Here is a 19068-nt window from a genome sequence, read left to right as displayed (position 1 = left end):
GACCCCTGAGAGATGATGATGGTGCATTTTGCCCTAAGCATACCTGACTTGATGTACTTGATATAATGTACAAGAACTTAATTAAAGAAGTAACTGGTACATCAGAAGATGTCAGAGTCATCTTTAGCAGAACCCATGATCTTTACAGGTTACATAAGTAATTTGACAGTTTTACCTTATTCCTTGGCTAAGTGCGTGTACCTAGTGTACTCCTCAATGTGGTATTCATGCGCATTAGCATTCTGGGAAAATAGTATACATTTTAAATCATTAGAGAATTTTAAATCAGTCACATTTCACAGTTTCTAAACATGCCGATTATTTCAGCTTGTATCAAATTGACCAACTCAACTCGGGGCAGATGACGACGGTCCTCACTAGCCCTGGGAATATTGATACATGTAAATAAACAGCAGCACCAGGGGGCGGGGTAGGAAGAAAAAACATCGATTTACCGCGAGATCAAACAACTCTCACAGGGAGTGTGAGGTTGTCTCTACGCAATTCAACGCACTAATCACACCCACGTAAAGGCTTTCCTCTTTTACCCACCAACCTTATTCGCAAACAGAGAACTGGGCGAGGCTAAGGTTCATAGCGAGATGTGGAACGCACGCAAAACGTTACGCGATCAGCGTCCGCGGCGCGCATGCGCTTTTCAGCACCCCGCTAAATTTTTAGTGCGCAGGCCTTGCGCGGAGGGGAGTGTACTGGGGGGGGGTTTGACGGTAGTTCTAAGAGGGGGTGGACCGGTGTTGCGTGGTTACGCCCCTTTTCATCGCACGGAACTGTTTTCAGTTTTTTTTCCTCCGGTTGCTCTGTAAGAAAGATAACCGTTCTCTCTGGACGGCGTAAACGCGTGACCGACCCCCACCCCCGTGTGCCGGAGGGTGAAAAAGAATACCCCTTGGCGGAGGCATTTTACTTACGGCGTACAGCCCAACACCCCACCCAGGAGCGGAGAGGAAAGAAGCGGGAAAGACGGAGAGTGCGGATCTTTCCGCCCAGGCCAACGGTTGTAGCCCAGAACGAGGAGGCGGGAAAAATATCTGCGGATTGTTATTCAGCGAGGTTCCTTGTGATGGGCGTCTGACACCAGAGGCCGGGGTCGTGGGGGGGAGGCTCGGTGGCTCCTGCTGGGCCCCTTTGTCAGTCTCTTGCCCAGAATGCGGGGCTAAGCCGGTGCCTATGCGCTCCAATAGCGACCTCCTCCGGAGGGTTCGCTCTATGGATGCATGAGAACAGTCATGGCCGGGGCCCGCGCATACCCGCCCCCTCGGGGGCGCTGAGCCCCAACCTGTCCGTACATGGGGAGCCGCCGACCGGGCTGCCCTCTGGGCCCGGCACACTGTACCGCCGGACGCTGAACTTATTTTCCCCTTGGACTCTTAAGTGCCGCGGCGTCTGCAATGAACCCGGTGAATGCCACTGCTCTCTACATTTCTGCGAGCCGCCTGGTGCTCCACTACCAGCCCGGGGACCCGCAGTCTTTCTCCGACATCAACAAAATGCTGCCCTTCTTCCGCCAGTCTCTGGCCTGCTGCGTGTGTGGTAAGAATCTAAACCCCCAGCTAACATCCCTTTTATTTACATCCTGCACAAGGATCACGGGGAGCCGTGGCGCCTACTGCCCGGCCTCTGAAAAGCATCATGTGACCAGGCGCTGCCTGCAGCCGCCTGTGCTCAGTCTATATTGGAGGCGTGTGCATGGTGATTGTGTGCAGGAGCAGACTGCCGGTGGGTGTTAGCAGTTAGCTCGATCATATGTATCCCTGTTTTTGGATTTTCTTGTGTTAAACTAAATCTTTATGTAAAACGCTGAAAGCTGACTAATTTATTCGTGGTCTGAAAGCTGACGAATTTGTGAATCAACGAAAGCTTTGCTTGACGGCAAGTATCGGCTCCTATTTTAAAAGCACATGATTAGTCACTATTGAATAGCTATCATAATCTCGTCAACAGTGTAGAGGTCATATGTGACGGTATGTGCTTTCGCCTAACCCTCAGTCCATGTGGCACAGAAAAACACGGTTCTTTGTAGTCGTCCAGTGAGGCTTAGCACGAATATATATATATATATATATATATATCTACTTATTCTGTGCATTTAATAGAATACTTGAAATCCTCCCCTTTTAGTGGCTGTATCCCATGTCCGAGAAGGGAATATGTGTTTTGCTAATATTATAGTCTCCAATCTTAGCCTGATGTTGGTGGGGCGGTATGTGGCGTTAGTACAGTATTGCTGTAGTATCTATTAAACTGTCACGTATTTTAAGGCTCCTTTGGAAAACTTCTATTGGCGTTTTTATTTGCCAAAAACTTCGATAAATGCTATTCTTCTGACACTTTTTAGTCCACATGGTAACAGTCAACTTAAATTACCCCAAAACCGCGGTTCTGACTTTCGGAGGTGTCCGTGTGTGGACTTGTGGGTTAGTTGTGTCGGTCCTTGTTAACCCGAGCAGGTAGCCCGCGTCTTGTCAGCTGCCCTGACTTTTAAATCCGTGCACTAGTGCTGCCTTTCCTCACTGGCTGCACGTTTGGTTGCCCTGGTAACTGTCGTGCAGCGCTGCCCCGGTAGTTGACTCGCGCGGGCGCTACCACGCAGGAACTCTCTCCTACAACTTTCCTTGCCATTTCCACAGTAGCGGTGGCCACTGACCTTTCTGATGGATGTGCATTTTGTTTCCTGTTCCCCATAACTCGCACCTTCGATCTAACGTGGCTGTCACAAAGAAAAGCAAGTTGGAACAACTCGTATTATAATTTTCTGCGAACATCGCTCCCCGAAATAAACGGTGGTCAGGCTAGTCAATAATGCCTCTGTGCCTTTTCAACGCAGCGGGCGGAGCATTTTAAATACAACTTGGCTCCGTTCTTTAGTTACACGTTAGGGGATTTGCCTGACAGAGAATGCAAATTCGATTGTTTCCTACGGCAGATGAACAGCAGTTCCACTTTGTGTGTTTTTGTTCACAAAAGACCTTCCACAAAGTAATTGACAGAATGTGTAATACAAACCCTTTTTTTTGTATAGCCTAACGCTTTTTGTTGTAATCATCCCGCTTCTGAGTACCGCCGTAAAATGCGATATTACTCAAACCAGCGAAGAATAGATATTTAATACTTTGTGTATTATTTGGCCTTTTAAACAGTTTGAGCTTACTGCTTACAAGCATTTTACGTTACAGCACGCTGCAGCATCTAAAAAAAAAGGCCTAGTAGTTCCCTGCAAAGAAGAGACAAGTGTGCTGTAAGGGGCTGCTATGCCCTTTCCAATCAAGGAACATCACCCCAGAAAGTAATGGTGGCAAGCTCTGAAAGAATTATAACTCTACAACTTTCATTCCGTAGCTTGCACCATTCAAAAGGGAACCGGTCAGTTAAACAATAAGATATGTGAGTCAGTCAGTATTGGTAACCTAACGGGACAATACGAATAACTCCCCTTTCCAAGAGGGCCACTTGCCATTTGTGCAGTGTTTCTCCCGGTTTTCTGAATACAGTCCTGGCGCTTTGGCTGCCAGTGTCAAGCCGGATACCGTGGCTCTCGTCAGCATCTTGTCTTCGTTTTAACGAGGTCAACACAAACGGCCATTAAGATAATCAGAGGTCTTCAAACTGTGGGGGGCGCCCCAGGCAGGGCGTGAGAAGCCAGCATGAAATGTAAAAAAATAAATAAAAAAAAACTTGCATAGCTCATTGTAAATGCTGGCTGGGGCACTGCATGTATGTATGTGCGAGGGGGTGCTCCTGTGCCTCCTCGCACATACAGGCAGAGCAACCTGGAGCGGGGCATTTTAGCAACCACACGCAGGCCCCTGCAGAAGGTACGTTTATGCTGATTTATTTTTATTTAAATACGTGTATGGATGTGTATGAATGATATGGGACTGTGGCTGGAGCAGGATGGGCGGGAGCACTGGGATGTGGTGGGAGCAGGGTGGGGAGAGCCCAGGCTCTGTACTGGGAGTAGGGTGCAGTGACGGTGCGCAAAAGTTCATCTGGCGCATTTGGGAGCGGACCGGCCTGCCCAAAGAGGCGGGGCGGGTTAGGACAAAAAGTTTGAACACAACTGAGCTAAGTGAACGCAGAAAAGTGTCGAGTTACATCTCAAAATTATAATAAACTTTCAGGAAATATGTCACCGTATTTTGCACAAGACGATGTAGCTTATTTCTTGGCTGGTTACTACCATTGGGGGCAGTAGCTTTGAATATTTTTGGGCCACCTTCCCAGTAATATGGAAAGTATTTATTGATTTGAATACACAGCTGTTTATCTCCTTTGTTATGCTTATTTCCTTGTAATTCGTATTTTTGTTATGCCATATGTATTCTGAAAATATACATGGCCGATCCCTTGTGTCCAGGTAGCCGGTAGAGCTCTTTAGCACATGGGTCTGCAGACTACAACTCCCATCGGTCTTAGCCAGTATAATTATTGGTGAGGACTCGTGGTGGTTGTAGTCCAAAAAATATAGACAGTTTGATACTCCCGCTTTTACACAACTGTTACCAATTTTCAAGATTGCTTTGAAAAACGGTATCTTTCGCAATTACAGTTCTCTAATTTGTTTGGACTCTTCAAAAAAATTACTAACATGGTATACAAATATGAACTGCCCTTGGCACCCTGTGGTAGATTGATATAATAGAAATTCTCGCAGTTACTTTTTGGGGTTAGTGCTCGTCGTTTTTGAATATTCTACATACAGGTTTCTATCCCGTTTTTGCAAATCTTTACAATACATCCTTTTTATGATGCTTGGGGACATCACCCCCGCTGTTATGAGCTCCACAATCCTCCCATGAATATCAGAAGACAAAGCAAACTTAAACATAAAGTGCATATCTTTTAAAATGTGCACTAGCCATTGGCGCTTCATTCTTGGTGAGTAAGAATTAACGGACAAGTTAACCTTGTTTGCCTGGCTAGTAGCTTGCAACTTGAACACCTCACGCCCCTTGTTTACTAATTATAATACCTCCTTTTTTATCTAGAAGTCTCCTGTCTGTTGACTTTCAATTTTCAGCGGATTACAACACGAGCACCCCTACATTACGCTTAACAAATGTGGTTAACACGCATGCGTTATCATTTATGTTCAAGGGTAGTATTTCTCCCCCCCTGTCTATATATATATATATATATATATATATATATATATATATATATATATATATACACACACACCCCCCCCCCCCCCCCTCCCTCCCTCCCTCCCCTGTAAAAGAAACAAACACAAAGTACAGGCAGTGTTGTACGTGTGCATACTTAGCACCTATGAAACGACCTGACATTGAACCACCAGGGCTTCTATACGTTATAGGGGTAAACGGGTGCTTTCAGACATTACCTACCTTTTTAAAATATTACAAACGGAAACCATAGGCGACGTCCCATACAGAATATAAAACCAATTGTTTTTGCTTTTAATGTTTAAAAATCCTGTTTTCCATGTCGTTGGATTCTTTGATTCCTCCTTCGGTGAATTTTGCTGCTGGTCTCTTGATAATGACAGGTAGGCCTCTTTCTCCGTGGTTCTTTAATTTTACATGAACAAGAAGAAAAAGCCAGGCCGTTTTTGTTGCAGTGTTTAAATGGCTGCTGTTCATGTGAAAGGGACTTCTGTTTGGGGCCTTTAAATGCACCCCACAGATCACCGGGGAGAGGCTGGAACCCCGCAGGACTCCACAGGTGACTGGTAGCATTGGCGATCTAGAGTAGTCCATCTGAACTAACTGCTGACGGTTGGTGAGGTAGCACTTGAACCAGCATAGGACAAGGTTGCTGATCCCCACGCGTCAATGCAGGTTATCTGTAAGTGCCTGTGGTCTACTTCGGTCGAGTAGAACTAGGAGGTAGGGGTGGCTGTCATCAATGGCGTTGTCGGCCACCTGTATGACTGCTGTCTCTGTGCTGCATCTGGGCTTGAACCCGGATCGGTAGGTTTGAAGGAGATTGTTGGTGTTGTGTTGCTGCAGTTGTGCGGCTACCACTTTCTCAATGATTTTACCTAGGAAGGGAAGATGAGTGATGGTGCGATAGTTACTTAGATTGTCGGGGTCCAAGGTGTTTTTTTTTTATTAGAGGGCGGATTTGTCTTGTTTTTAGGGTCTATGGGAAGGTGCCTTGAGTTAGGGAGCTGTTGATCTGCAGGTAGGGGTGGGTCTTGAGGATGTCATCTGTGGACATGTGGCTTTGGGGCCGGCCAGTGTTTCCTGTGGATCCTCTATTGAGTGCATCTTGAATGTTGTCCAGGGTGTGTAGATTTCTCGAGGATGGATGTGAGGTGGGTCTGTGGATGCAAAACTGGCGAATCTTGCTGATTTTGTTGATGAAGGGATTGATGGTGGTGGATTTTTTTATGGAGTGTTGTATGGCAGGGGCGAGTAGCTAGTTGACTCAGTGCTTGACCGCTTTGAAGGGGATCTGCTTTGGTTAGCTTCTGTTATGGTGTCTTGATAGTAGGAGACCATGGCTGTATTGATGGCTGTGTTGATGAGTTGTCAGCGAACTGCTTGGAGTTCCTCGAGGAGCAGCGGGTTGGATGCAGTCCTGATGCAGCACCAGTGATCTCTTCTTTCGTGAGGACTCTTGCTGAGGTTTGAGTTCCTTAGCCTTAAATGGCTGGCGTGGAGAGCCGCAACTGAAGTTTGCTTAAAGAAAAGTGCGTCTGAATACTAAAACATTTTGCTATTGTAAAAAAGAATAGATGAATGCAACGCTACAACAGAAAGTTGAGGAATGCCCCACATAACTTTCCCTATACAAGATGTTACCCCAGGTTTAAGCCTTGTAAACCAGTCGTAGAGTTTTTAGCAAAATAGCATCATTTTTGAAGTTTTTTTTTTTCACATTAGGACAGGTGATGGTTTCACAAATTGCATGTGATGAACTGATGTGACTGATATGTTTTAAATATGTACACCAATTTTATTTATTCAGTAGTAAGGTTGCATTCACATCACATTGTACTATATTGGCCTTGTGACTACTGTGATTCTTGGCATAATCTGTACTATGTTCAGGTCTCGAAGTAGAATTGGCAATTTTCAGCACTACTTCTAACCTCCAGATAAGATTTGAAATCGTATTTTACGCCTTTAAAAAAAAAAGGGATTTTTTTTTTGTGGCCATATATAAGCAAGTAAAAATGTTTTAACTGGAAAACAAATGTTATTGCACCTAGTTATTCATGCACTTAAAGTTGCTGGTTTATTTAGCAGTTTCTTCCTGTTTCCGCAGTTACTACATGCACTACTGATAGATCCTATAACCCAAATTGAGAACATCAAGGACTCGGGCAACCTTGCCCTCCCTCTTACTAGATTTATCAGCAGGGTTTGACCAAGTCGACTACAAAACTCTCTGCAAACACCTTTCCAACGACACCATCACCTGGGTCCAATCATTTCTCAACGACGGAACAACCAGAGTGTTTGCACTTTCAGCCTCCGCACCCCCATGACTGTCACATGCGGAGTCCCACAAGGCTCATGTCTCCCCCACACTCTATAACATATTCACCAAACCACTCTTTGACAAACTCGACCAACTGGGCATATCCTACACTAACTACGCCGACGACACACAAATTCTCATACACATCACAGGCAACCACAACTCACTCACAACGACTCAATGTTATCTACCTTATCATCCAAGCCTGGATGGCACATCACAGTCTCGGACTCAATGACAACAAGACTGAACTTCTAGTGGGAACTCAAGCCAGACTTAAACTGGACAACAAATTCAAGTCCTTTTTAATATTGACGGCAATGACATCAAAGTGTCTAAAGCCGTCAAAACATTAGGTATGTACATTGATGCCACCCTCTCATTTGGAAAACAAATCAACACCACATCTGCTATGGCCTACACATGCAAGCTCATTAACGCCTGCAGAACTTTCCTGACGACAGAAAACTGTATCACCTTGGCCAGAGCTCTGGTACTTACCAAATTTGTCTAAAGCAATGCACTATACTTCGGCACCAACAATCTACACAAACTATTTCAAAACAATGCGCCTGGAGCTGCCACCAGCTTCCCCAGAAAACTACACATCTCAGATCTGAGACGTAATGTCCACTGGCTCTCTATCAACCAAAGAATTAAATTCAAGTCTCTCCGTTGTACATAAATGTATACACAACCAAGCACCTAAATACCTATCTGACAAATTCAAACTCAACACTTCAGTCAGACAAACCAGATCCTCCCACTCCTTCTTTCTTACTGTACCAAGGTACAAACTGGAAAAAGCAGAAGGTAGAAGCTTCCCAGTACTCGCAGCCAAAATTTGGGACACATTACCACATAACATCAGGCTTGAAGCCTCCACTCATAAATTCTGCACTGGGGCCAAATCTTGGATCATTCAGAATGAAAATTAACCCTCAATCTTTCTATAGATACTCTCGTACCCCATGCACTCCTTGAAAATACTTCTGTGCTCTATGCTTCCTATGTAAATACGCGCTATGCACTTTGTTTACCATCCTCGCCTGTAATCTTGTTTTTACTCATGTAGCTGTATGTTTACACATCTATCTGTCCCCAAGAAATGTGCCCAGTTTCCTCAGGACTTGGTGCGTGTAAAGACTGGAGGGGGGTGTCTGTACTTCTGCGCTCTATATGGTAGAGAGGCACAGAGGACCCCAGCCAAGATTTTATTGGTACGTGGTCGAGCAATCAAGGCCTAGCTTCTTGGGAGGTGATGCAAGTACAGTCTAGTCCCAAGCCCCTACAAAGTGATGTCCACACACTGTATTAGTTAAAACAGTCTTTATATAATTTTCAAGGTTCTGTACAATTTCATAACTCACTTTGTACTCCATTATCTACAATGGCAAATATACAGTTCTACGTGGTACCACTCTTACTATTAGATCTCATTAAAGTGCATCAACTGTACAGTTAAATGTCACATCAGTTGTAAAGGAAACCAACAGTAGATATAAGAGGAAAGCAGTTGGTCGGAGCAATAGGCAGAATACTGGTATTGCTACATAGACGCAGCTCTGTGTGGATATATTCCCCCCCCCCCAAACCTGGGCAACCTGTAGTAAATATATATCACAAGCTCAGTCCATATTGTTCACAAGAGTCTTTCCAATAGTTCAGCAACCCCAAAGTACCTGGTGTTGTCGAGTTCCTCGTCAGGAAATCGACAGCCCTTCTTGAGTGCAAGGGCAGGAGCCACGGGTTGTCGACCGTCTGGCAATGAACAGGGTAAACTACGGCAGTGAAGTGGCAGCTTCGTTCCTAGCAGTGCTCATCGGCGACAGAGCGTAGACGTCCTGCATGAGGCGTACGGGGCACCTAGATGTCGATAGTTCAGGACCGTCCTGAACTGTGTGGCCCAGTAAGGGCATCAAATTGTCAGCGTCTTTGGGTGGCGGGAAACCCACTAGCGGATGCTCCTCAGTGCATCAACGGCCTGGCTGTCTCTGGTGGGATAAGGCGGGCGGCGGTGCGGACGAGCGTGTCAGTGAATCCAAAATTCTTAGGCAACGGGAGCATGGCGGCTCCAGTTGGCGACGGTGGTCCTAGACTGTGGTGGACAACAGTGTCCGGGTGCTTCTTGTGATTCTGCGGCGGTGTCCGTCGGCAGCCTGGCGTAGGTCCGTCTACCAGGGAGGTTTGGCAAAGATCAGCTGGTGCCCGATGGTCCTTTGTAGCTCGGGAAGAGGGCGCCTTACCAGGTCCTCTCTGGGTCAGTCCTTGGAGACGCAGCATTTTTCAGATTGATGAAGAAGGGCAACCGCAATTCTTCTCTTCCAGCAGGGCTTCAAGGTTAAGCTTCAGTTTCAATTGCAGTTTCTCTTCAGCTTCTGAACATATAGCAGTGAGAGGCCCCCAGATATACTAGTTGATCTCCCATTCATTCTGCTGGGTCACACTCGGGCAACCAATCGGTCAGAAGGGCATTCATGCAGGCAGCCTGCCAATTGGGTGCATTGTGCATTCAGGCCATTCACTTCTCTCCAGACACTCACAACAAGTTGTGTATGGGGATAAGTACCCAGCTGTTCAACACTCCACACTGCATTCATACCAGTTTTGGGCAGGGCTGTCTGTAATTGTGTCAAACACCAGACATCCACAACAAGAAGTGCACATTGGTCACACTCCATTCACCCAGGTCCCACCCAAAGGGTGTACCCACAACATACAGTCACTGGGTAGGCTCCAGCCAGTCTGGCCTGGACTTCACAACAACACCATATAGGGAACTTCCACCCAACAGCCAGTCGGGGAAGGGACCGAGTCGGGGCTTCCCAGGACTTTGGGAAAACACTGTAACGGGTAATCGAAAGCAAGAGGCCACAGGGGTCATCTTGTTTCCTATCGGGGAAATCGACTGATTCCAATGGCAGGGCCTAGTTATCCCAAAATGGAGGATACTCGGAGCACCTTTCAAATTCAGCATGGACCTGCCACCAGCCCATACCCTGCTCTGTGGACCACACACAGGTGCCCAAAAAACATACACCAGGTGCACAGGGTTGCACCCCCACCCATGGGTGCCATAAGGGTACCCCATGGGTCTGTCCACCAAACCCAAAGCAGGAAAAGCTGCACTGCCAGGAGTCCCATATGGACTCCTGGGCAGAAAACAATACAGAACACAAATGAAAAAGGACTACAGGACAAGGACCGGGAGGCCTTGTCCTCCCAATGCATTTCCAGCATCACAGTGCGCTATATAAATAAAATACAATGGAGACGTGTTTGTTTCCTGTTGTTGGTATTATTTGCCTATTTTTATAGACCAAAAGTGGTTGATACACCCCTTATCTGTAGGACTATACATAGCACTCAGAACACTTGCTCTTTTCTGCATTATATATACCCAGCAGACAGCGGGTCTGCAACCTTAAGCTCTCGAAAGGTTTTGGACTTCAGCTACCATCAGCCCTACCCTGTATAGCCAATAGTGAGGGACTATGGGAGTCTTTGTCAAACCTCTCGAGAGCTGCAGGTTGCAGACCTCATGGATTGTGTCGGGCCACCTGGTACCCGACTATACAGTTATCAATCTTCTGATACTGTGGTTTTATATCATGCGACCAAGAACAGTACTCCTCCTTTGTTCTGTACAGGTCCACTGGTGTGACTGGCACCACACTTTTTTATATTTTTTTGGTAGGCTTCTAATTTTATGCTGGTTGCATGCAGGCAGAAACTTGGGTATGGGGGCATCTTTTGCGGATGTGGTGAAAAACCAAGTTTGGCACAAACTTGGGAGAGGTATTCCAGGAAATAGCAACAAAACCGATACTGATAACTCGGCCCAAGTTTTATGCAACGCATAACTTGCAAATTGTACAACTTGCTGCATGGTAGGATTATGTTTAATGTCCCATACTGGGTTAAATTGAATGTGTACCCTGGGGTCAACATGTCAAGTTGCAACCTATTAGCCAGGCATAAAAAGTCACTAGCCAGTGGCGATTCCAAATTTTGAGGGCTGGTAACTCTCCAGCTCCACTCCTCCCTGCGTCTAGGTTTTAATAACCCTCTCAAACAATGTATTAATGGTAGTGGTTTAACACGTACATATGTTGGTCTTTTCCCTGATTCAGTCCTGCAAAATTCCTTTGCGGTTGTCAACCTCCTTTCTGCAGCCACCTCGGTTTTCATCTTAGGCCCCACTACTTGAACGTCCACCTGACTGCATTTCTTTTTTCTCAATTTTCCTGTATTGATTTAATTGAGCAATCAACCCAGAACCAATTTTCCAGGGTGGCGTTTAACCCTCCCGTCACCTCTTTGAGTCTATGGGCGAAGAAAACCAGCACGTGTGTTACTTTTCTGCATGCTCTGTTAGCTGCCAATCCTCCTTGCTAACCATATCGCATAATTAAGGTGTAGTTTTATAATTTCCGTTCAGCTGAAGCCTCATGATGTTTTGCTTTTTGTTACTTCATGCTGAGAGCTTGCACTTTGGAAAAAAATATTCTCCAGTTCTCAAAGCAGGTGTAAATTGGTTAGCCTGCACTAGTTTCTGAACCGAGTTTGTAGGTTCACTTTGCCAATGATCAGTGTGGGATTTCCAAGTGTCGATATGTAACTTTGAGGCAGTTGAGCAGACGTTGGATCTCTCAACTAGAGAAGCGTCTGGTGGGTTAAACTTTTCAGTCCTGTTTTCATCCTTTGAATTTTAATTTTTTGTTTTGCTCCTGCATCCTCAATGAAGAGTAGAATGAGAAGGAACGAACGACTGGGTACAGTACACCTGCTTAACATGAGCCTAGTGGGAGCCAGGCTATAGTACAAGTTAAAGGTTGGGTCTCATGAATGGTGAGGGGTTTGTCATCTGAATAACCATTTAGTTCATGGTCTCCTACAAAGCAGATTTCATATGGACTTCCAAAGACTGACCAACAAGAGTATGTTTACGAAACCATTAAACTTAAACCTTTGTGCTCATCGAACTAGACTACACCGTGTCCTTTTTCTCTACCCCCCCCCCTTCCATACAAAGTTCTCAACTTTGCTACCTGCACTCTACAGCCTACCCAGATCCTGCCTCTCTTCTACTGGTCAATGCCATTATGGTTGGCTCACTGTGCACAACCTCTCCCTTTTCAAGTTCCATCTCCTAATCTACAAAGCTGTCAATTGCATTGCTCTGCAGTACCTCCTGACAGTATGTTCACACTCGTTTCCACTGTTTTTCTTCTGCACTGGACTTCACTGTTACATATATTGTGTCTCCTCTCACTTCGGCTCTTCCTACTCGCCCTGCTCCATTGGCATTTGCTGCCCATTATCAAAGCCAGCCTGACTGGATCTCTTCAGTTTGGCCTTTAACTTCACCTTCCTGCTATTGCTAGAGAAAAAGCTTGTGCCACTCTTATGACCAATCTCCCTCCCTAACCAACACCACTTAATCCAGTTTCATGTAATTTTATATTTTTTTGCAGTTTAGTTTGACGCACGCCACCCCACCCCCCCATAGGTTTTAGTAAATCACAATAGGTGCACAATATTAATCTCAATTTAACACCCTCATCAACTGACTCACCCCTTGTTCTTTTTGTGTATTAGTACAAGCGCCCTCCCAGGGAATGCCACCGTAATCTGTAAATGTATTTGTTAATTTTGCAGCAAATTAACGTCTCTCGATTTTAAATCCATGCAATTATTTCCATTATTCAGTTTGTTTCTAAGCACTTGAAATGTATTGCAGGAACTGCATGTAGATCAAATGATCGTCTAAGGATAATAAAACTAGGCGTAGAGTAATGCAAACAACTCGACTTCAAGCTGCCTCCCGTTAAGCCAAGTGGTTCGCTTTCATTTGCAGTCTTGCACCCCCATTTTCAATGGGGGTGGGGCTGCAACACCAGCCCCCATCCCCATTTTCAATGGGGGTGGGGGCTGGGGTTTCATGGTAAATTGTTCTGTATATTCTCTGCTTTATGATTCATGTAATGTATTTCTTGTTGTTTGAAGTGCTTTGGCTAAAAGCGCTATATAAAATTCAATAAATACAAAATGGGACGAGCATACAAAGTGCCGGCATGCAAGCCAGACCTTGTTTGACTACTCTTACCTGCCTTGGACCAATGTGGCCTTTTCCAGAATGAAGGGGGGGGAAAAATTACGTTTTTAGCTGAGAAATGGCTCTCCTTTTGAGAATCTTAAACCTGAAACTGTAAGAAGGGCTTTGTGACAGCCGCGTGGTAGTTGGATTTACTTTCTTCATGGAGTTGTTGTCCTGACTGAAACTGGGCACATCGCAAATCGTTTATTAAATGCAGTCGCATGATTCCTGTAGAACGTGTCATTGTCACTCCATACATCGTTACTCTGTTGTCTTTGAAACGTTTTTGTCTTGTTTTGACCCATTTTTTAAGGACGCTTCTTGTCTTGGTCAGTTTACCGAGTAGTCTTCTTTTATTTTTAAATTTAAAAGCATAATTCTACTTTCTCCCGCTACCTCAACTCTTTTAACCCCAGCCTTATAAAGCAGCAATGCATTTTAATAATCCTTTTCATAATGTTACTAACTTGTTTATGTTTACTTTTAGGAAACTTGCTACAAGATCCTATTGCGCCAATCAACTCAACGTGTCAACATTATGTTTGTAAGACCTGTAAAGGAAAGAAGATGATGATGAAACCTTCATGCAGCTGGTGCAAAGACTATGATCAGTTTGAAGAAAACAAACAGTTGAGCATACTAGTGAGCTGCTATAAAAAGCTGTGCGAGTACATTACTCAGACTCCTTTGGCACAGGACATATTGGATGCAGTGGACAGCTCTGCAGATCTTTTGGCACTGTTGAGGGATGGCTCCCTTCTTTGTGAGGAGACTGAAAAATCTGAAGAGGCCACTTTGGCCATGTGCTTGTCACATTCCCCGCTCCCTTCTACATCCGAACTTACAAGTGAATCTGAAGCAAGTTCTTCTCAATTGCCAGACATCAGCCACAATTTGGAAATTGATTGTTCTGTTAACGGTTTGCCCAACTGCAATGGGCTTTCAGTGGATGGGCTGTCAGTAACTGTTCCTTCTCCTGACAATTCGAATACCATTGATGTATGTAGTAGTACCGGAGATGACCTAAAGACGGAAGATCTTTCTGGCATGCCTAGTGTATGTGACGCAGTCTCTGCAAGTGACCTTTGCACAGATGATATGGACATTTGTGCTTTTGATGATGACATAAAACCTGGTGATTCTCTGCTGCTTAGTGTGGAGGAGGTACTTCGAAGTTTGGAATCTGTTTCTAATACGGATGTGTGCGATTCCGAATTGCATCATAGTTTGGAAACTGAAGTTTCCAGCAGGCCGTTTTCTGACCTCTCTTCCCATACCCTTGGCCACCACAGCCTTTTTATGTCCGTCTCCCATACTTCCCCGCATGGAATTTCTTACACAGCTGCCACCCCCAAGATAGCCAAGTTGAACCGAAAGCGGTCACGCTCTGAAAGTGATAGTGAAAAAGTTCAACCTCTGCCCATTTCAACAATTTTGTGTGGTCCAACACTGGGCGCCCCAGCTCCTGTGATGGTAAAGCAGGAAAAAATATCTTTGCAGCCTATGACTGTACCTAATGGTGGATCCACACCCAAAATAGGCAAAACTTTATTTCTATCTAAAAGCATGAAGAAAAATCAAGATCATTTGTCTAAGAAATCTCATCCTAAATCTAAACCGGGTCTGTTGAAGACAAAAGAGAAACTCAAAATTAAGATTCCCATTTGCAATAACATGATGCCAGGGAGCCCAACCAAAACTGTGTACAAAAAGCCCCAGGAAAAAAAAGGTTGCAAGTGTGGTCGAGCCACTCAAAATCCAAGTGTTCTTACCTGCCGTGGACAGCGCTGCCCTTGCTACTCTAATCGTAAAGCTTGCTTGGACTGCATATGCCGTGGATGCCAAAACTCGTACATGGCAAATGGTGAAAAGAAGCTGGAGGCTTTTGCTGTGCCTGAAAAGGCTCTGGAGCAGACCAGGCTTACACTCGGCATTAACGTGACCAGCATTGCCGTGCGCACTGCCAGCACTAGTTCTGGTGTCCTTAATGTAACCGCAGGATCACCAGTAGCAACGTTTTTGGCTGCCACTGCGCACGATGAGAAGAGTCTGGATGAAGCTATAGATATGAGATATGACTGTTGAACTAGTTGTCCTATTTTCCTTTCCCCTCATCCCCTCCTACCCGACATGCTGGGATGGCTAGAGGGGGAGGGGTGGTGGGGTTTAGGGAAGTAGCTACAAGTTTTATGGCAGCTATGGTTTCATTATTTGTTAACTTGCCAGAGCTCTTGCTTTATAGATCACTTGTATCAAGTGTGTTCATTGCTAAGTTATGTGTTAGTGTTGGGGGAATAGTTTGCTGGTAACAGAGGTAATCCTTAAACTGTATGTTCCTATTTCTTTGTACACACCCTTTTTATTTTATTTTTTTATTTTTTTTTAAAAATTTTTCCCTTCTGCCTTTTTGGTGAAATTGGTTTAAAGTGGGCCTCCAGTGGCGGTGATAAAGATTGGGTATGGCCAGCCAGGTTGTTTTTGTTGTGGCAAGTAAAACTCGAATCGGCAGAACAATCTCTAGTGAATAGATCCTATTTGTTTTTTATTTATTTTTTCCACATGCTAACACAAATTTCAAATAAAACAAACCAGGCAACTTGGTGTTTTGTGACCCACAAGACCTGCTACCACGAAGAAGCCAGGTTATATACTTTTCTACTGATGTACCTACCACTGGGGTCTCACTTTAAGTACTGATAAAACTATTAAACCTATTTTTGGCAAGTAAAATATTTCGTCACATCCCGAACCTCGGTCATGCTTGTGCATAATACAGTTTTTAATAGGATACGCAATTTTCTTAATTTTTATTTCTGCTCAGAACCTTAATGGAAATGTTGGTTGGCATATTGTGAACCACCATCAACATGCATACTATTGGGTAATACATTTGAACCTTGGCTACATATGTAAAGCATTTTTAACTGGGCCATGGAACCTACAATCGTCTACACCTCCAAGCTTTTAAGTTCTCCAGTTTGTGCAAACGGAGAGCATGCTTGTCTGAACAGTAAGTACAGGATCTGCCTATCATGCCACCCGCCCCCAACCCACTTTCACTTAACAGGAACCCTGATGACTTGTACTTTCAGTAGGCAGAAACGTCACCAGCCACTCTGACACCCACATAATTCTATTTTAAACATCTCTACACTTTTTTTTTTCCGGAAGCCAGTATACCATGTGTATTGCAAGTACTTTTGAATTGGATTGGGACTTCCCACGCCATTGGTCCTTTACTGGTGTCCTCGACTAAAAGTGATTGGTTGCAACTGTTGGTAAGGACCACCCAAATGTCTTGTACGTATCGCAACTTCTACATGTTTAAAATGTAGACACTAGTTGTAGACCATCTTTCCCGGGCACCTAGTGTATTGTACACAGGCAGAAATGTAATGCTGTGTTTCTTTGGCCTGATCTTAAGGGAGCTTCTAAAGAAACGTGCATTGGGCTTCTTTGCGTGTACGTTTCATGACCAGACACTAAGGGCAAGCATTTATCCGAAGTATTATTTAAACCTTTGTCTATTACAGCTTTTGGAAGCGGGCCTTTTGACTGCCAGTGTAACATTTTTCTCAAACCATTCACTTCACATGTATTAACACATTTTTATTGTGTGCTGGGGGGAAATGCTACATGAGCAAACGAATGTGAAGGCTGCCTTGGAGAATGAGATTGCATCTCATATGACATGGTTTAATATACTGTTCAGTGGACTACCTGCAATTCAGATCAATATCGTGTTGGTTGAACATAGTTGCTTTAGGTTTAAAATGCACCTTAGTGCTGCTGGTTTGAGGCTGCAAACCTTTTACACATTTTAAACTGTCCAGGTGCGCCTTCTTTATGATTGGTATATGGTAAAGTAATGTACGTGGTTCTTGGCAGAAATGTTATTGGCCCTATGCAATAGCTGTTCCCAACAATTTGTAAAATGTCTTGGGCCCTGCAGCTGAGATCTGATGCTGGTTGAACATGCTTATTAATTACTTCCCAACAATGCAAAATGTATCCTCCTGACTAAATATGCACATGGATATCCAATTAAGTTCATTCCTGTGTCGTTTGCTTTAGCTCAGGATGCATCAATAAATGTATTTTCTTACACGTTTACTGCCCTAAGGAGCCAGCAATTCGAATGAGTGGTTTAGTTTTCTAGGCACTCAACACATTTGCGTGACACACATTTGGGGTCGTTTACTGGTGCATGACAATTGCGCTACATGACACTTTTATTGTACTACCATTGCTATGTTTTCAGAAGTTCGTATTCACAGCACGTTTAGCATCATCTTTGTGCACAAGTCAAATCATTTGTACAGCCCTGTGTTGTTGGACTGCTTTCCTCATTCCCTAGAGCCGTAAACACAAACGTCAGATAATTTTTTTTAATTTAGCACACAGCATGGAAACTGATGGTTACTCGGTTAAATCTAAACATTGCTGGTGGAACAATACAGTTGGGATGGCACCACCTTCTGTTCTGTAGTATATCCTGGTGTCATTTCCTGTGAATGTGGTCGGGTAGTTTTTATTTTGTTATTGTGGGAGGGAGGGTTAAAGCCATAGGAAAAATAACAATGTGATGTATGTTTAGTCTGTACTTTCCCCATGCCCCTTTTCCGTTTTTGCAAGAAGAATTGAAAACTATTTTTGATAATAAGAGTAAATGGTGGAAAATGCTTGCATGTTTTCTGGTCTTTTATTTGGCAACACATCTGTTTTTGTCGTTTCAGTTACTTTTTAAGTCATTAGAATGGTAACATTGCCTATTACTTGCACCCTAGCCTCTCCGTTTTGAAGACATCCTAAATAGAACTGTACCAGACTAACAGTTTTATGTATTAATGTACAGATGGCTCTATTGGAACTTGCTGTCGGTGACCACAAGGTGGCAATCTTACTGCTCGCTATCATTGGCCAGCTATACCAGTGTATGTGTACCCTTCGATCGAAATCGCTCAACCTGCGATTTTCAATTAAGCTTGGTGTGTGACAAGCTTCCTGATTGGGTTTATTCCATGTTTTCCAGTCCTAACCAAACGACACATAAGTAGTTTAAGAATCAGTGGTAAAGATTTTCTAAATCTTAGTCCCAGTGCATGCAGTTTAACCCCACACGTGGCAACATTTAGGCCGCCATCTAGTGGTTGGCTCAGTGTTCCCTTTTCTCAGAATCTAAAAGGGGTGTTTCTGACACTGTTCCTACGTGCACAGGCACCATGATCCGCATGTGTCAGTGGCCTTGGGTTTATTTTTAATTTTTATTTATTTGCATTTTTAAAGCTCACACAACCCGGGGCTGTTACAGGAATATGTCTTCATTGTGTATTTATAACGCGCTTGATACCCAGAGGTTTCGGACCCGGGGATCGAACCTGTGTTGCTTCGTGTTGTCTTGTTTCGAAGGTGAGCACGTTGCCCGAGCCATCCTCACGAGACAATGATCTGCTATTGCTTGGTCGCATTTTTATGTGGTGTAGCGAACAAGACTGATT

At 44.4% G+C, this 19068-nt stretch overlaps 1 protein-coding gene across 1 annotated transcript; it reads left to right on the top strand.

Annotated features, from left to right (window-relative positions):
• The first annotated feature begins 658 nt into the window (after positions 1-658).
• Positions 659-18252, top strand: MSL2 (MSL complex subunit 2). Its single transcript, XM_069618018.1, has 2 exons — positions 659-1551; positions 14058-18252. The coding sequence occupies exons 1-2, from the start codon at positions 1410-1412 to the stop codon at positions 15653-15655; spliced, it is 1740 nt and encodes a 579-aa protein (XP_069474119.1). The 5' UTR covers positions 659-1409; the 3' UTR covers positions 15656-18252.
• Positions 18253-19068: the final 816 nt, after the last annotated feature.

The sequence above is a fragment of the Ambystoma mexicanum genome, chromosome 10, assembly GCF_040938575.1.
Source record: "Ambystoma mexicanum isolate Mex_15411 chromosome 10, UKY_AmexF1_1, whole genome shotgun sequence".
Classification (NCBI taxonomy): domain Eukaryota; kingdom Metazoa; phylum Chordata; class Amphibia; order Caudata; family Ambystomatidae; genus Ambystoma; species Ambystoma mexicanum.
This window is presented reverse-complemented; position numbering and strand designations above follow the sequence as displayed.

Excerpts from the sequence above, each read along its gene's own strand:
- MSL2 (XM_069618018.1), top strand. The coding sequence starts at position 1,410 with ATGAACCCGGTGAATGCCACTGCTCTCTACATTTCTGCGAGCCGCCTG. Across the intron at positions 1,552-14,057 it reads TCTGGCCTGCTGCGTGTGTG|GAAACTTGCTACAAGATCCT; the intron begins GTAAGAATCTAA and ends GTTTACTTTTAG.